The 12,669-nt window shown below is 28.6% G+C and overlaps 1 protein-coding gene across 1 annotated transcript; it reads right to left on the bottom strand.

Moving 5' to 3' along the window:
- Window positions 1-5,533: 5,533 nt before the first annotated feature.
- Window positions 5,534-7,297, bottom strand: LOC148200089 (uncharacterized). Its single transcript, XM_088114363.1, has 5 exons — window positions 7,058-7,297; window positions 6,738-6,827; window positions 6,459-6,608; window positions 5,936-6,136; window positions 5,534-5,817 (listed from the first exon to the last, which is right to left on the bottom strand). Exons 1-5 carry the CDS (start codon window positions 7,223-7,225, stop codon window positions 5,713-5,715), a joined length of 714 nt encoding a protein of 237 aa, XP_087970489.1. The 5' UTR covers window positions 7,226-7,297; the 3' UTR covers window positions 5,534-5,712.
- Window positions 7,298-12,669: the final 5,372 nt, after the last annotated feature.

The following is a 12,669-nucleotide window of genomic DNA, read 5'->3' as shown; positions in this document are numbered from 1 at the left end:
CTTATGAGCTAACTCAACTTCCCACACGAATTTGAGTAAAGTTGAATTGACAAAAATTAAATTCTTTGAATGTGAGTTAAACTAAACACGATTTATTTAATCTGCAACGATTTCGAACAAGATTGAAGGTGTATTGATATGTAATCCACCAACCACAATCATCTCTATTAGTTTTTTATCATCTTTTCCTAAGTTTTATTTTTTTTATAAGTCTTTTATTATAATTATAAATATTAAATTTTTTAAGCAGTAGAATGTTGTTAATAATATTTAAATAATTTTGATATTTGATTTATTTATTTGTCTTAAGTTACGTAGATAAGTTATGTAAAATGATATTTTAGTTTTTAACTACTATCTTTTAATAATATTTAATGATTTAAAATGCTATAAAATAATAAATAAAGTAAATATACTAAATATAAAATAAGTAAAAAACAAAATATCCTTAATTACTTCAATTAACTAATTCACAAACTCACAATAAATAAAACTGAATTATAAAATTTATGTTTCACACAAAATAAGTCAAAAATAATTTATTTTTAGTTCAATTTGTCAGAACTGAGAAATTCATAGAAAGTGAAAAGACAGGTGTATGCATTTGAGTGGAGGATCGGTTTTTGACGGTAGTATATAAGTGAAAGTTTCAAAATTTTGCTCCATTCTTTGCATGCACTATCTCTCTCCCCAAAGTTCTGATATCTTCTTTTCTCCTCCTTCTCTCTAAACATCTGTCATCTTACTTCATCTACTTTCTAATCAGACCAAATTTAAGTCATCTTGGAGTCCAAAACAACATTTTCCATCGATCAAAGTCCTGTTTAGAGCTGGTAAGTTTCTATTTCGAGTTCTTGTGAAATTCCAAAACTTTTGACACATGCAAGTCAATTTTCTAGTTGCATGTGTTTATCCACTTCCTCTTCCCATTTTTGATCATAAATCTGATCTTTTGGTGGGTTTATTCTTATGAGTCGGTAAATTTTAGGTTCTTAGGAATTTTGGTGGTGATCGGGTTCTGCTGTGTTTATAGTTCAATTCGGTAAAAAATGTAAGGGAAACTAGTTAATTTAATTGCTTGATTAATGATGTATGAAATTGATGTTTGATGGTACTGCATGTGTGTGAAACTGAATGATTGTGTGTTCGGTATTATTATTAAAGACTATTAAGTGTTGTAATCATGTTGATTGTGATTTTGCATAATTCTGGTTCAGTGGCCAAGTGATATTGGGAGGAAGTGTGGTAGTAAAAAGGGAAATTGTGTGTTCGGTATGAGTTTGATCTATATGAGAAATGTTTAGATATTCTTTAGAAGTGTATAGGTTTGGATAATATAAATTGGGAGGATTAGAAGTTAAGAAGAATGAAAGAAATTGGTAAAGATTTGGTGTTGATCATAATTCTGCAGTTGTTTTGCAGAATTATGCAGTTCATTGAGGGTCCTTCGTTGACCGTTCGACCTTCTCCTTGTGTCCGGTCTTAACTAAGTTCTGCTTATGTGAAACTTCAGTTAATGACCGATCGGTCTTGTACTGGTAGTTGATTTTAAAATAGTGTTCGGTCTAGTCTCAATATGGGTATTCGGTCTTAACTATGTTCGGTCTCTTATGGGCCGTACCAGTTAATGACCGTTCGGTTTGAGTTGGTGTTCGTCTTACTATATCGTTCGGTTATATTGTTGTACTGTTTGGTTCTACATTAGAGTTCGACCCTTAGTGTAGCTCGACTTCCTTTTAGAATTCGGTCTACATTAATACTCGATTTTCGTTGGGGGTGTTTGGTTTAATAGTATTTATTTTGGCCCTGCTGTAGAATCGGAATAGTATAGTATTATATCTAACTTCTAGTAGTCGGTCAGTAAGCATGTTCGACTGTAAGACTCATGAAAAATATTTAGATTTAATAAATAGTAGTAATTTTTAATTTTTACGGATAAAAATAAAATTAATAAAATTATGGCAAGAAAAATTAAAATTTATGAGATAATTATAATAATTTCAGAGGAAGGAGTTTAAAATTTTGAAAATTTATTTTAGAAGATTTTGAAAAAAAAATGAATAGTAAAAAGGGAATAGTAAATAGTGAATAGTAAAAAGTGAATAGTAAAATAAAAAAAAAATAATAATAATAATAAAATGAATAGTGTTCAGTGGATAAGGCTTCCTACGGTGCATTGATGAAGCAGATAAGAAGATTTGGTGGTGGATGATTAAAATATTATTTTTTGAATAGAAAAAAAAAAACTTAAATAGTGTCAAATTTTTGCCTATAAATAGCAAGCTTGGGAAATGAAATTTTTGCACCAAGAAGTAGAGAGAATTATGAGAAAAGAAGAAATTAGGAAGTTTTTGGAGTAGGAAGAAATTTTAGAGTAGAGGTTCTGAAGAGTTTTCGGGAAAACAAATTCAGAGCAAGAGAAGTCTGGAATAGAGGTAGGGGAGCTAACTTTTCTAAGCTTTTATGTTCTGATTTAATATTGTTTTATTACTATTCATGTCTTGAAATTCTGTGTAAATACTGTTAATGCTTACTATTTATTTATATTGAATTTCTGTGTCAATATTATATGCTGTTATTTTGAATCTGTAAATAAGAAATTTGTTAAAACTAGTTGAGGAACACTTTGGCTAAGGAAAGACTTGGTACTTAAGTTGTCCATTGTGACGCACCTCTCTTTCCTGGAAGCCTACTCGACAAACTTTTAACTTAATTCTTGTTGAACAGATTATGTACTGTTAAACTATTGTGCAATATATCTCGTTGGAATGAATTCATGTTATTGTGGTAGATATGAAATTTATGAATTTTAATTGTGATTTATTATATTGGATTTGAACATGATATGAGTATTATGGGGAGATTTCGTAATGGTATAAGATGAGTTGAGGAATGTGAGCATTGTATGAATCTCGTGGAGAGATTCTGTAATGATGTGGTAATTGTGTATATGTTGATGTTGAGGGTCCTGTAGTTGGAGGTTATCCTGATACTCTAATAATCATCTAGTCTCAAGTAGAGAGTGATGAATTATGTGGTGAGAGGAGCAGGAGGTCCTGGTCTATGTGCCGGTTTTGGACATAGTGTTGAGGATTTACCTTGTGAATGGTATGAAGTATTTTGGAAGTATATTTGTAAGAAAAAGTAGAAGTCATCACAAGTGCATAACCTCCCGTGACCGCTCATCAACGTATCATCCGGATGAGTGTCTTTTGGGCATTGTGGTGTTCATTGGGTATTGTGGAACGAGTGTCTAATAGGAATTGTGGTATGATGGTTTGAGGGTGTATGACATAATTATTATATGATGTTAGTATCAAAGCAATTATGCATGTTTTATAAATGATTTGTTGCATGTTAGCTCACCCTACTTGTTTGTGTTTGGGTATGTACGATGATCGTATAATTCGTTATACGGGAGTAGATGAAGGAATGTCGTCTGATCCAGTACCAATGAAGAAAGAGATCGAAGAATAAGTTAGAAGAATTCAAGTTATATTTAGGAGTTTATAGTTGAAATCTGAGTTTAAAATATGTATAGACATATATCAACTATGAAATTTTAAGTGTGAGATTACAGGATGTTACCGTAAATGTAATGTTACAATATATAAATTATGAATTATCTAGTGTGAGATATTGGGATGTTACATCGACCACTTCTTCAACATTATCTAGTATGGACCGTTAGGTCCTAGACAGTGAAAGATCGTTCGGTCTTACACTAAGTGTTTGATTTGAGTTATAAGCATTTGTTCTAACCTCTAAGTGTCCGTTAACATAGTGTTTGCATCTCAAATCATATTTGGCTCAGGTTGAGCCTTATGCTTCCAATTGACCGTTTGGTCATATTCATGGGTGGTAGTAGTCATCGTTCGGTTTGATATTAATAATAAGTTTTCGGTCTGTAAAGGATTATGGTTATATTGTATTGTGAGTGTTTATTTCAGTGTTTAAATGTATTATGCATGAGAAATAATGTTGATATTGTAATCTGGCATGAGATTTTTAAAGGTAGATATGAAAGAGAATTCCAAGGAGGAATGTCCCGGTGGTCGGTTTTTCAAGGTAATAGTATGGTATGAATATGGATAGTGAAATCCACGGCGTTCATCCTGACATTCTAATGGTTACCAAATCTCAATTAGAGATGGGTAATTCAGGTCGTGAGAATAGCATGAGGTCCTAGTCTAAGGGAGAAGACCTTAGGTGAGGTATAACGGGCTAACCTCGTGTGGCAGCTGATGGATTTCCAGTTATTACACCCACGAGTGCATGAACGACCATAACTACATATTCATACTAGTTCGGACAGTCAAAGTAGAGGGCTCGGTCAATATTGTCTGTATGTGTTTTATGCATATGTATAAGTGTTGGAATTGTTTATTGAATTATATGTTAACCTGATTTTTAAATTACACTAGCTTACCATACTTTTCTGTTTTTGCCATGATTACCGTTCAACTTATCCTTTGCAATGATCATCCGTTGGATGTGAGCAAAAGTTTAGTACAGACCGTTCGATCTTGTATATAGTTTTGAGTAGAATAGGTCTCTAATTCAAAGTTTTAAATTTTATAAATATTTTGGGATAACTGTATTAATAACTCTTTATTACTAAGTGGATATATCAATTTATGTAAATATTATATTATGTAGTTTATACTATATTTTGGGATGTTACATAATTCATAAAGAATCTATTAACTCACTTTTTAGTCTCTTTAATTTAAGTAATCAACATACGACGTATATATATATATATATATATATATATATATATATATATATATATATATATATATATATATATATATATATATATCCAAACTAATGATATATTAGCAAAAGATTAAAGTTTCATAATTTTAAAACCTAGAAAATAAAAGGTGTAATTGAAGTATTATACGGGATAAAATTGCGTGTTGACACGAACAAAAAGTACTTACGCCGAAATTAAAATTAATACGAAATAGAAAATAAAAACAAAAACATGTTAGGAAGAAAACAAAACAAAACAAAAACGCGTTGTGAATGTGATTTGTTAAAACCACACGCAATATCTATCTATCTGCCGACACGTCTTGGACCATTTGGTATATATCCATGTTCTTTGTTTATTATCCAACGATTATATCACAAATATTTAGACAAAATCAACTAATTAAATTTCTTGCTTGCCAAACTGTATTAAGTAAGAAAAAACAGAGTTAATCAATTATATATATTCATTTAATTACATATAATTTTTTATTTAATTTTTAAAATAGTTATTATAAAACTTAATACATAATAAATTATGATTAAATGATAATACCAAATTATTTTATTATTTTAGTATATGAAAATTTTTCTTTGAAAGTACCTACCAAAATATGTTGCTTGTATGCTTGAACTTGAGGGAAAGAAAAACAAAAGGACTATCACTAAATAAGTATTTCATTTCATTTGAACTCCTAAGTTGTTCTAACAAAATAATCGTATTCTTATTTGTTAAAATAAGAAATGAGAAAAGAAATTCAATTTAATAGAGTAATTTTAATAGCATATTTACTTATTTTATTGAAAAATGATTTGGAAAAAATAATCCATGCATATGTACAAAGTGCAGACTGAAAATGTTGAAAGCTAGACAGAGAAATCTGAATCTCTCTTTTTCCTTTACAGAGATTCATGACAGTTTATCAGAATTACAAAGATAGAACACTAAGTTTATACAGAAATCTTCTTGTTCTTGTTTATCTTGAACTTGTTATAATCTTGCAGTAATCTACCATGGAATTCCTTCTTCATTTCATCCCACACTGTTTTGAAAACCTGTTAATCAATTGATTAATCAACAACACCTCCTAAAAATATTTAATTCAATTCATAATTCATATTAAAGATTGGAATCATTTTTTTAATTGATCAAAATCTTAAACGTAAATCTAACCAGCTCTATGGCATTATGCAAGACGCTTTCAGGAATGAAAGCTGTTGCTGGAGAAACAATAAATGCTATCTCCATCTCCATCTGATTCTTGAGCCAACTATATTTTCCCTTCCTTTCTGGGTATATGGTGCCTCTAACATCAAGGTTTATCTGGTAAGGGTCCTTGTAAAGGGCACTCAGACCCTCTAGCTTCCACCTTGTCTGCATTTCAATAAACTTCTACATAAATACTTACACAGAAGAACAAGAAAATAGCTAACAAGAATGAATCAAGCCAAAATTAGTTAATTACAAACTTTCTGACTAGTAAAAGAACTAAATTTTAAGTCTAACTCAACCGATAAATACGAATTGTGAGTTAAGATTTACGTTATATATTATAAATTAGTCTTATTTTTGATCGATTTGAAATTTCCAACAATAATAATAATGTGTATAAACTTAATTGAAAAGTTGATCTAAAACTTGTTTCTTTTGTTTGTAAGTACTTTTTGAGAAGAAGTTGATCTAGAAAAGGGCTTACAAAGTGAAGCTCAAGAACTTTGGTGACATGATGAGGAATGTGAGGGGGATAATCTTCCCCTTTAGACTTGAATGTTAATCTCACATCTGCTACTGGTTTCACACTCAGAAATAGGCATTGTATGGTAGGCATGTTTATCCTCCATTCTTCCTGCATACATGTATAACACCATAAACACTTTCTCATCATCATCATCACTCAAATCCATTTTTCCATCTCATTCATGTTTCTTACATTGTTTTTTCAAAAGTTCATCTGAAACGAAACTTGCCCAAGTACCTCATTTATCTGTATAGTTGTTCCTTTGTCACCAGAAAACACAGCTCTCAGAACTCTGTGCTTGTCATCCATGTATTGATCAAAGGAAGCCTGCAAAGAACATTGCCACTTTCCTGTTAGATTCATCATGAAAGTTTTTGTTGAATCTTTTAATGTTGTCCTGGCTGAACATTAAAAATACTGATATATTATTTTAAAATATATACCAAATTCAGTATCTATCAGTATATTTTAAAGATATAGGAGAAACATAGTACAGAAAAACCCAACAAAAAAATTAAAAATTCATGTTCATATAGTTGTGAGAATATATATGTCACCCCAGGAAGTTCATGAAAAGGAACATTGGCATTGCTTCTGAAACTGAATGAAGAACTTTTCTCACTCCTAATAATGGAGTTTGATGGTGCTGCTGGCTTTGGATGGCAATGGCTCTGCAACTTCTTCAGCAATTGATGCTGGCAAGGAACCATGAAAAGGGTTGCCATAACGATGATGACTTCACACAATGAATGAATAAATGAAGCTTTATATATATATCAGATGATGTCTCTTCAACACAGCAAAGTATTCTCTATTTTACACTCTTTGCCTTTGTTGATGTGTGTACACACATAATGGTATTTATGTACATGGAGTGGTTTCAATTTGTCTACCTAACTTTAGTAGGAATGGATATTTATATATTTATCTTGCTTTTTTTTAAGTTATTAACATATTTTTAATTTTTTATATTTTATTTTGAAGTTTATATAATTATAATTCTTTCATATTATTATTTAACGTTTAGAGAAGAAGAGACGTATTTTTTTAATATTGAACGTTTGGTAGTATTATATTTATTTGTTGTTCTTTTAAATATCATTTAATGAATGTTTAAGTGGATAAGGATCAAACTATAAATGTAACCACTATTCAAGAAAATTGAAATAAGACACAAATGAAAATAAATATGAAGCTTTATTTAGTTCATAATTAAAAGGATTATTATGAAATTTTACTTTAAAACAAAAAAAGAAAAGTGAAACTGACCCTCCTTGCATACAAATAGGGATGGCAAAAAATTTCGCGCCCGCGGATATCCGCTGATAAAATCTGCGACGGATAGTTGATATCCGCGGATATTTACTATCCGCAACCCGTGGGTAACGGATATTTTAATATCCGCTTATAAACGGGTCGGGTGCGGGTATTATACTATCCGTACCTGCGGATACCCGCTACCCGCAAAAAATAAAAATAAAAATTTAATTTATATTTTATTAAGTTAAATTTAATTAAAGTTAACATTAATTTATATTTTACAACATTAAATTTAATTAAAATTGAATTTAAATTTAAATTTAATTTAATTTATATTATATTTTATATATTTTTTGTAATTCTATTTAAATTTTATTTTAATAATTTATTAAAATATATAATTTTTTAATATTTGCGGGTATCCACGAATATCCACAGGTATTCGCGGGTTTTAAAATATCCGCGGATATTTTTTAAGCGGGTATCCGTGCGGATAACGGATGAATTTTTTTTGTCGGATCGGATTGCGGATAGGCACTATCCGTACCCAACCCGACCCGTTGTCATCCTTACGTACAAATCACGTGTTATCTCAGGCGTAGTACGATAATTTTTCCTTTTTGGGAACATGTGCCGCCAAGTTGCACTCATATATTAATATACAGTATTAAATAATTGGATATATTTTAGGTTAAACTAGTTGTCCTTCTTAGTAGGTTTTTTCAGTTTGATATTAGTTCATTTAAAATCTTGAATTGTGTTTTAAACAGTGTTAATTTGAATTGTTACTAATGTTCAATTAGTACTATTTAGAACTTAATTAGAAATTTTAAAAATACAGAAATCAAACTAAAAAAATAGAAATCAAACTAAAAATTTAAATAAACAGAGACCACTAAAGAAATTTAACTTATATTTTATATTTAATTTTGTTTAAGACGAGATTTTTCTTAATGTTTAATTTTGATAATTTATATTTAATTTAATATTTTTATAATGTTATTTAAATTGTTAATAATAGATGGTATAAGGAAATTAGTTATAATTGTCGGTCATTACACTTCAACAACTAACATTCTTAATTTTCTTTACCAGAACTCTTTTATGCTTTGATCACAAGGTTACTTACTTGAATTTTGTTACCATAAATATTATAAAATTAAACATAAATTATCAAAATTAGAACTATATTAAACATTTAAAATATAATTACAATAAACAAAATGAATGAAAATAGATATATTAACTCTTTTAAAATAAAATAATAATTTAAAATTTAATTGGTATTTTGATCTTGTGAGATTTATTTAATATGATTTATTTAATTTTTTTGATTTATTAAAAATGATTCAACAAGTTGGTGCTAATAACATGTTTTTGAAAATAATATTAGTTTTATCCTACTGACCTTATTCTTCTTTAAAACTAAAACAATAATTTCATGAAATTTGTCAATGTTTGATTTCTGACTCGAAAGACCTTCTTATTAATTTACAGAGTTAATAACCCTTTTTATTAGTTTAAAAATTTAATATAACAAAGAAATACAATTTTATTGACCAAATTAATAATTTATTTGTAAAAATAATAAGATGTAATTAGAGAAATAAACTTTTTTTCGTATATATTATTTCATACAGATTAAATGATTATATATATTCAGAGTTTGTGACTTGAACACTAGAAAATAAAATGTAAACGAAGACTTTTCAGAATTACTTACGGGTTGGTTAAGGGATCGCGTACCTTTGCTAGAATGGTAACAAAAGCTTGCAAGATTGGTAGATCGTCGTTAGCTTTCAAATATCTTCCCAAATTTGGACCACATACCCTATTTTGTATAAGCAAAATTATTATAATTTTTATAAAATTCTGATTGTAATATATATTATTAAGGATATGGACGAATTTTAATTAATAATTTTGAAATGAATATACTATTATTTTAAAAATAAATATAATTTTAATGTTAAATTTATATACATTAGAATTTATTTTTCACATATTACAGAGTATTATGTTTACCATTCCAGATAAATTTTTGTTAAACATTATAATAAATTTTGATGTGTGAGATATATTTATATTTTAAAATTTATTTATATAAAAATTTATTAAAATAAAAATATAAATACAAAGCATGAAAATCACAACAAGCCTTTAATAAAAAAAATTACATGTGAAAGATATGTAAACTATATTTATTAGGAAAAGATATAAATAATTCATAAAAATAAAACATTAATCCACTTGAATAAAAATCAAATTAATTAATTTATTAACATAGCAAATTTCTCCACAAAAAAATATGAAAAGTTACGTATAATTAAAACTTCATTTTAATTTATTATTTTCACTTATTCGTGAAACTAATAGATTAAAACTACAACTTTTTTTCTTCTTATGTTCATATACATATTAAATTTGTTAAACAAAATCGAGACTAAATTATATTTTAAAATTTAACGTACAATTCAATGAAATATTATTTATTAAATGAAGTATTTAACAAATTGTATTAGCTAAAGAATAATAGTAAATGAAATATTTATCAATACAATTGTTTATTTAAAGTGTTTTGAACGAAATAATAATTTACAATGTTTTTATAAATATAGCACTTTAACATATATATTGTTTAACATACAATGTCTGATATAACGAAAACATTTAAGTAAATATTTAACTTAATACTGAATATCAAGATTTATTATCCAAACAGTTTGAATGCATGTATGTTCAAGTACTTTTTGTTTGTTGTGTTGTGCTATCTTTTTCTGTGTAGATTATCAACTTTATTCAAAACCTACTCATAATTAAAAGAATGTTTAGAGACATAAGTATATTCAAAGAAAGTTTCATACATGCCTTTTGTCTGTCTCATTCGTACATAGCACAATTGTTGTACAAGAAAACAATATAGCTTTTGACTCTATCATAAAGACTACATACCTAGAAGAAAGTCAAAGCTCTGAGTAACGATCGTCTCTCGAGAAAGACTATATAAAGAGGACTCGCAGAAGAGAAAAAAATACAAGAAAAAGAAAGAAAAGAGAACAAGTCCTTGAATCATTACACTGCTCTATCTCTAAGTTCATATCGTCTAAAACCTTCGTTTAAAGAGAAAGAACTTTTACAAGATTTTAGAAGTTCATTGTATTATTCATATATCCTCTCTACGAGAGTTGTATTCTGTCTTGTAAGGAAACTAAAAACACTTGTTGTGTTATATTTAGAAGTGAATTCAAATACTTGTATTGTTTAACTCAGTGAAGTTAAATGTTCTAGATGGAGTTGTCTAGTGTGGATATGTTCTAGTTAGGTTGACTAGGGTTGGAACCATGAGCTGTTGATAATACTCGGTATATACCAGTAGTGGTATGTACTCGTTATAATCTTTGTAAAAGATTAGTAAAAACCCCTTAAGAGGTCATACATAGTTCAGGTTAAACAAACTCGTACAAAAATATTATGCTATTGTTTTTCTTGCTTAAAACGTTTTTCTAAATATTTTATTAAAACATACATCTAATAATTATTGCAGATTGTCCAACTCCTACTATAGTTATTAAACATTAGTTTGCAAAAGATTTTAAAACATTATTCAAACTCCCATTTACTAGTACAAAAATCGCGTACAACGTTGTATATTTTGGGCTTTTAACGACGAATTCGCGAACGACGTCATATCAAGAGACGTTAAATTGACATCGAATTTAAAAAATTCGACATTAAATTAACGTTGAATTTTGTCGATATACGACGTTAACTTAACGTCGAATTTTGTCAATATACGACATTAATCAATTTTTTTTGCTTTTTTAAAATTAATTGTGATCCTTTTTTATAACTCTACGAGACCTGAAAAGCAAAAAAACAACAAATTTCATTTTTTGGTATTTTATAAAGCATGAACTATGAATGTATACTGTAGTATCAACAACAAACAACAAGAACCAACAACAAACAAGTTCAATCAAATAACAACAAAAAACAAGTTCAACCAAACAACAACAACAAACAAGTTCAACAAAAAAAAACAGCAAACAAGTTCAACAAATAAGTTCTTCAAAACGAAAATGAAAGCTAACCTTCAAAAGGTGGGTTCGTCAGAATAAAGTGTCATCACATGTGAGAGAGAAAACAGAATGCGCCTATGAAGGATAAGAGCACGAAAATAATCGGTCAAAACAAACTAAAATCATACATAAATTAATTAATTAACATACATTTGTATCAAATGAAAGAAAGATTACATGTGATGGTCTTCAGACTTCGTTTGAGAAAAGTTTGAGAGAAGAAAAGGGTCTCGCGCGCTAAGATAAAGTAATGAATTTTCAATCTCCCGCACAAATTTTTATTGAATTCACTAACCTTTTGACGTCTAACGCTAGGGCATTCGACGTTTTATATCCTTTTACGTCGAATTACAATTCTAAACGATGTTTAATACTTGCATTTATTTTCAAAAATGTCACCGGTCATTTTTAAGTTGGCTATTCAATGGCTGGACGTTGAACGCGTGACGTTATAAGCTATTTTTGTACTAGTGATTTCTAATATTTTCCTATATTTTAAAATTATTCTCATCTTGTAGTGAAAATAAAAAATAAAAAAACCATGTTATTCTCATTAACATTCCAGCCTTTGTCTTTATCCTAAGAAAAACATTAAGAAATATAAATCCGATGAGATTGAGAGATTAAGACTATCCAATTTATTTTAAGATCCACTTTATGTACCATCCCATTTTAGTAGAATAAAACTACCAAAATAAAACATTACATGGATGATAACGTACCAGAAAACTACAAACTACTAGAGTAGAAGATTATATCCTTGAAGAGTAAAACTCTCCATCTGGTTGCTTCTCTCTCAACAAACTGATGGATCCCCTGAAATATGCCAT

Source organism: Vigna umbellata, chromosome 4, assembly GCF_029865625.1.
Source record: "Vigna umbellata cultivar VRB3 chromosome 4, Vumbellata_1.0, whole genome shotgun sequence".
NCBI classification, from domain to species: domain Eukaryota; kingdom Viridiplantae; phylum Streptophyta; class Magnoliopsida; order Fabales; family Fabaceae; genus Vigna; species Vigna umbellata.
The sequence above is the reverse complement of the archived record's forward strand: the minus strand, read 5'-3'. Positions and strand labels throughout refer to the sequence as shown.

Bases quoted from the DNA above. Each gene is read 5' to 3' on its own strand.
- LOC148200089 (XM_088114363.1), bottom strand. From the start codon at position 7,225: ATGGCAACCCTTTTCATGGTTCCTTGCCAGCATCAATTGCTGAAGAAG. The intron at 6,609-6,737 runs GTACTTGGGCAA...ACATGTATGCAG, and splicing joins CAACTATACAGATAAATGAG to GAAGAATGGAGGATAAACAT. The intron at 5,818-5,935 runs GTTAGATTTACG...ATTGATTAACAG, and splicing joins TGCATAATGCCATAGAGCTG to GTTTTCAAAACAGTGTGGGA.